The following is a 6,000-nucleotide window of genomic DNA, read 5'->3' as shown; positions in this document are numbered from 1 at the left end:
TATATAAGATGCTATTCACGGTTTTGCCAATTTGCACGTTTCTTGGAACTTATCCCTCGTGAATGGCAAGGGTCTACTGTACAGTACAATACAGTATTACACACTATCACACTCTTGAAACATGGGTCTGAAAGAATAAAAAAAAATATATTGTATAGTATACAGTACAGTTTTTTATTGATATTAAAATTACTTAGTATTTTTCTTTCACAAATTACTTTTTTTATACATACAGTACTGTATAGTTTAGCCATCTAATATAAATTGTGTACTGTACCAATTTAATGGTTATTTTCCTCAACTTTATTCTGCAATCCAGTATAAGACAGTTCACAGCTATTCTTCTATTATTTCCTTAACATTTTCAATCCCTATTTGAAGGATACAAGAGGTTATTGACATTGTATTATGTTTGTGTCTCAGGTTGCATCTGTGTCTATGAAATACAGTAAACCCTTGCTATTCACAAGCAAGGGTTAGGTTCCAAGGAATGGCGCCAGTTGGCAAAACCACGAATAGCAACTTATACTACATTAGTGCACTACTGTATACCTATACTGTGTATGAGAAACTTAGGTCACCAATACTGCTTTCATTCATATGTGGAAGTTTGGAGCTTGATGAAGTGGTGTACTGTACATAGGGAGACATCTGGTTACTTAAGCATAGGGGGATCATCAGGATCACTGTTGGAAGAGGGTGATGCAGTGGTGGTTGGTGGAGAGTAAGGTGGTGGAAAGGCATGTGGTCAGGAGGTGGTGCGTGGCTGGGAGGCAGGTGGTGAGGTGATGGGTGGCTGGGAGAAGGAGGGTGGAGCAGTGGTGGTTGCAGCTGACTGTGTGAGGGAGGGAGATGAATCAGTTGGGCAAGCGGCTGGTTCTTTCTTGAAAAACATCATGATTAATAGTTGTTTCTTCTTGGCTTTGTGGTCTTTAAACATTTCCTGGAAGGGAAACAATACCTGGTTGATTTCTTGGACCATATTAAGGCTCTGTTCCATGGAAAGGTCGTGGTCAACAATGAAATCAGTTACCACCTTCACATGTCGAAATAGATCACCAAAATTGTTCTTGTTGCAATTCCTCAATTTCTTTTTCATTTACCTCAGCACTTTTTACCAACTCCTCCAAATCCTCTTCTGTCAGATCCTCTCTGTGCCCATCAATCAGCTCTTCCACGTCTTCAGCAACACTCACAATGTCATTCACATCCTTTACTATGGACAGAAATCCCTCGAAGATATTCACACACACTCAGGCCATAAGGTTTGCCAACAAGCGTTCACTGTCTCTGGTTTGAGCTCATTGAATGCTTCACTGATGTTGGTAATGCAGTCCACAATGCTGTACTCCTTCCAACATTTGCTAACATCAAGGTCAGGGTCTGCATCCATGGCACTACAGATACGACCAGAAGAGTGTCGGGTGTAATATGCCTTGAAGGTGCGTATTACACACTGATCGAGAGGCTGAATGAGAGCAGTGGTGTTAAGAGTTAGGAACACCACCTCTACACCTGGATGGTTAAACTGTAAACTTTCTGGGTGGCCTGGTGCATTATCTATAATAATAGCACCTTGAATTACATCTTCTTGGAAGCAAGGAATGTTTTCCACTTTCAGGACGAAGCATTTATGGAACCAATCCAGGAATGCTTGCACAGTTATCCATACCTTTTTGTTGGACAGCCAAAAAACTGGCTAAAGGTTCTTGTTTTTACCCTTTAAACCCCTAGGGTTTGCTGAGCTGTAAAGCAAGTCAGGTTTGATCATGTGGCCAGCTGCACTGCCACAGAAGATGAGCATCACTTTGTCCTTGGCTGCCTTGAACCCAGGGGCATGCCTCTTCTGCTTGTTTCTGTACATTCTACCAGGCATCTTTTTCCAATATAGACTGGATTCATTGGCATTAAACACTTGCTCCGGTCTATAGCCTTTGCCTTCTATTATTTTCTCTAACTTTGTGGGAAATGCATCTGCGGCTGTGTGGTCAGCTGATGCGGTCTCCCCAGTCAGCTTCACATTATGGAGAGGGTTTTTTTTTTTTTTTTTTAATTCTCGAACCAACCTTTACTGGCACTAAAAGTTGGTTCAGTAGCTGCACTAGCCCCTTCACCACCTGTTGACTCATAAAATTGGGCATGAAGTTTCTTATCCTTCTCACGAATCACGTTGCTGTCGATCAGAACTTTTTTGTGGTGCTGGTCCTCAATCCAAATTTTCAGTACTTTTTCTGTTTTTACTATGTTTTGTCTCAAACTACCTGCACCACTTTAGCACTTGCAGAATCACGAATTGCATGTTCATTCTTTTTTATGTAACGCACTATGGATTCGTTCACATCAAACAACCAATCAGTCGCGGCAGCACTCATCCCCCACCCCCCTTTAACTAGTCTAATAATTCAACTTTCTTTGTCAGAGTCATCACTGACTTCTGCCTTTTATGTTTCACTCCACTAACATCACTAGCACTGACACTAGGCAGTCTTTTAGGGGCCTTTTTCACACAGAAACACTAAAGTTTTGAGAGTACAACACGAGGCAATGGCTGAGCACGAACAGAGGGAGAGGAGATGCTGCAGGGTAACTCGTTGCGCTGTGGGAGAGGCTCTCAAGCTAGCCACCATAGCCACCATGTTCTTACCGTGAATCATTGAAATCGTGAATCTCAAATCCGCGAGTGGCAAGGGTTTACTGTACTGTATCTCAAAAAGAAAGTGATTGATCGTGGTGATCGGTTGAGTTTTAGAAAAGGAGTCACAAATTGAATATTACTAAATGTAGGTGAAAGGTGAAGATCAATTGTGTAAAGCTGCAATCTCACTAAAGTTTCTACCTAAAATAAATCCACCCTAGCATTGATTTTTCAACGAACTCCTCAAGTTCTCCTTACAGCGACAACTTATTTGTTGTCGAAAGTGAGACGATATGGAGAGCCTGAAAATCCATGGTATGGTGGGTTGACATTTGCTCTAGACTCTAGAGCGTTTATTGTACTCTGTATTAATAAAATTTACACTGTTCTTATTTTTTCTTATTACAATAATGTTAAAATGTACAAAAGATATAAAAAGTGTATTTCAATAACAAAACATGAGCAAAAATGTCATAGTAAACAAAATATAATAAGAATACATCACGACGGGAATTTCATTTGACTCGAGAGTACTTTGTCACTTTTGTAAACAAACATTGTTTGGATGCTACAATCGTTTCTTTTTCGTCTTGGTCTTCTTTAACAGAACCACACATCTCACTAAAGTGGTTAATGCTGCCATAGAAACATACAATGAAGCCATCCTGCTCTTCAACTGAGCTCAAACTAGCCGCGCGAGCGGGTGCCTGGCCAATGGTTCCTTTCACCAGTGTGATCAGTGTGCGGTTTGTACCGTTGACTTATCGCCTGTGGATGAAATGCTATCGTGGATTTATTGTATGGAAAACTTTAGTGTAACCATAGCTTAATGTGAGTTGTTGTGCCTCACTCCACCAACACAGCTTCTTATATCATTTGGTATATCCACAATATTTTACTATTCGCCCAGTTGCTTTCTCTGCCACTTTGTTACTTATAGTATTAATTTTGCAACACACAAGTGTTCTTTGAAGTACAGATACTGTCTCACATATAAAATGATCTCCTTTGTAACATTGCTAGTACTGTTCATAATGTTTCCCTATTAAAATAGTTTTTCCTGTTATATTCTCCTCTCTCTCTCTCACACACACACACACACACACACACACACACACACACACACACACACACTGTATATCTTACAGCCCTTAATCCTTCCCTACAAACCTTAAGCTATTGATATAGCTTTTAACACTCCTACAGTTCTAATGTATCTCCACACTCTTTAACTATCTCCGGTACCATAACTATACTGTACTTTATAACTATCAGCACTTTCTATAATTTTTAGATGTTCTCACTGGTTTAAGCCCTCCCTTACATCCCTTACCCATCTCCATAAACCTGGACTTACTCCTCCCATACTGTTCAATGCTACCATATTTGACAGCTGTTCTTCCCCTCCTAGCTGCTGGGACTGTCGGGGAGTCGACTGAATGATCGGTACCACAGTGTGGAGCGTCTCACTGAGCAGAGGGCCTTGTTCAACGGCCGTAGTGCTCAGGACCTGGATCACCTGGAGTCTGTGTCCCAACGAGGAGTCGCCAAGAGTCTTTCAGGTTCCAGGACCTGGAACAAATATGACTTACTGGAAGAAAGGTACGTACAGTAAACATGTGAATGATTGTTAGTGCAGTAGTAATGATTGCAAGACTGATGATACAAAACAGTAAATACAATATTGATGATATGTACCTAGAAAATACTTCAAGGAATTTTGGGCTAATATTTTTAAGTACTGTATATTTATAGTTCTGACAATACTTTCATATTAGTTATGTAAATTATGTATGCTATTACAAATTTTCCTCTTATGAAAAGTACTTAAGAGATGAGGATATTTTTGTCTTTAATCAGTGAAGATATTTTCTGTCTTCCTAGTCTTTGGTTCCCAATTTGATTTGTCTCACCAAGTTTGTGTTATGTCAGAATGAAATTGTGTATATACTGTACAGTATTTTTACTCATAGTTCTATCTCAAAGAATTATTGTGTCCATCTGAGTGTGTAATGAATGTATACACAATCTCCAGGAATGGCATAGAAGGTGGAGAGGATGAGACCAAGACAGAGTATTCACGGGTGTCCAGCCGCTACATCAAGGGCGGGCAGGCGGGGCGGAGAGCTCATGGCCCTGGCTCCCACCACTCCACCAGAGCCTACATTGAAAGAGAGTACCTCAAATCCTCTGCTATGTCTGACACTAGCGAGGCCCCTTCCCTAGGTAAGCACTAATATTGATAACGAGCACCATCGTGTGTCTTTTTCAACCCTTCTCCCTATAATGCTGGGCTACTTTACTCTACAGGAAGTGAAGATTTTTTCAATATTGCGTATCATTATACTGTTACATTAACCCTTTCTTCTGTTGGGTTCTTGACTAATATAACTGTTCAGCATGTAACGTTTTCAAAGACTGGCTAATATCAGCAGATATCATTGAAGCAAAACCAACAAGTAAAATAACAATATAATTAATATAAACTACAGCATGCCCTTAAAATTTGCTGGGGTTAGGTTCTCAAAATGGCCACAAATAACGAAATTCGCGAATAACATTTGCTGACCGGGGGAGGGGGGATGTAAATTTTTACTCGTGTGCAAAGAAATCTACATTTCCCTTATGTGTTTGCCCTTACGGAAATTATTTCTTTTACCTGTACTGTATTGTATGTATGTGTGTGTGTGTGTGTGTAGACACACACTACACACACACACACACACACACACACACACACATATAAAACACTGGTAAAAGAAATTACTGTCTCTAGAACGAATGGCTCCCTGTCCCGGCCACGAAAATGCCAGCAACTTTAAAACTACCCTTAGACCTTCTTGGGTACATCCAGTGTCATCCACGAATAATTGAGGTCCGCGAATTAAAAACCCGCGAATTGTCAAGGCATGCTGTTTTTACAATGCATGCAAGAAACAATAATGACAAAATAACAAAATAGGAAGTTTGCTCAGTTCGAGAATTTAGGCGTTAACAAAACAACACTGTTAAACCTATAAGTAAATCAGTTACAATATGCAGTACTTAACCTAACTGGAGCAGGAACACTTATAACGTAAGTAAAGACAGTTCACACAATACAACTACCATAAGTTGTGGCATATAAGTCAACCTCAAGATTTTTAGTTCAAAATTCAGGTTTTGGCCTATATTCGCCGTATAAGTCGACCCCCAAGGCTCAAACATAGGCTAGGCTAGAAGTGATATGTGGATATAGCCTATGGCAAAAGTGTGCAATAAAGTCATGCCACTTTCATCAAGACACTTACCGTAATACCTTTCAATATTTGATATATATATATTATATAGTTCATACAAAAAGGGAAGTGGGCAACAGGATCTAC

At 40.0% G+C, this 6,000-nt stretch overlaps 1 protein-coding gene across 2 annotated transcripts in view; it reads left to right on the top strand.

Moving 5' to 3' along the window:
- The window catches only part of LOC121871787, a 104,807-nt gene that overhangs the window by 4,927 nt on the left and 93,880 nt on the right, over nt 1-6,000 (top strand). For both annotated transcript variants that reach the window (XM_042374269.1, XM_042374268.1), the window contains exons 3-4: nt 4,047-4,237; nt 4,671-4,861. In XM_042374269.1, coding sequence (XP_042230203.1) covers nt 4,047-4,237; nt 4,671-4,861 — 382 coding nt within the window. The remainder of the gene's footprint in view (nt 1-4,046; nt 4,238-4,670; nt 4,862-6,000) is intronic.

The sequence above is a fragment of the Homarus americanus genome, unplaced genomic scaffold (genome assembly GCF_018991925.1).
Source record: "Homarus americanus isolate GMGI-L3 unplaced genomic scaffold, GMGI_Hamer_2.0 scaffold39675, whole genome shotgun sequence".
NCBI classification, from domain to species: domain Eukaryota; kingdom Metazoa; phylum Arthropoda; class Malacostraca; order Decapoda; family Nephropidae; genus Homarus; species Homarus americanus.
Note: the sequence above shows the minus strand (reverse complement) of the source record. Positions and strands in the feature narration are given on the sequence as shown.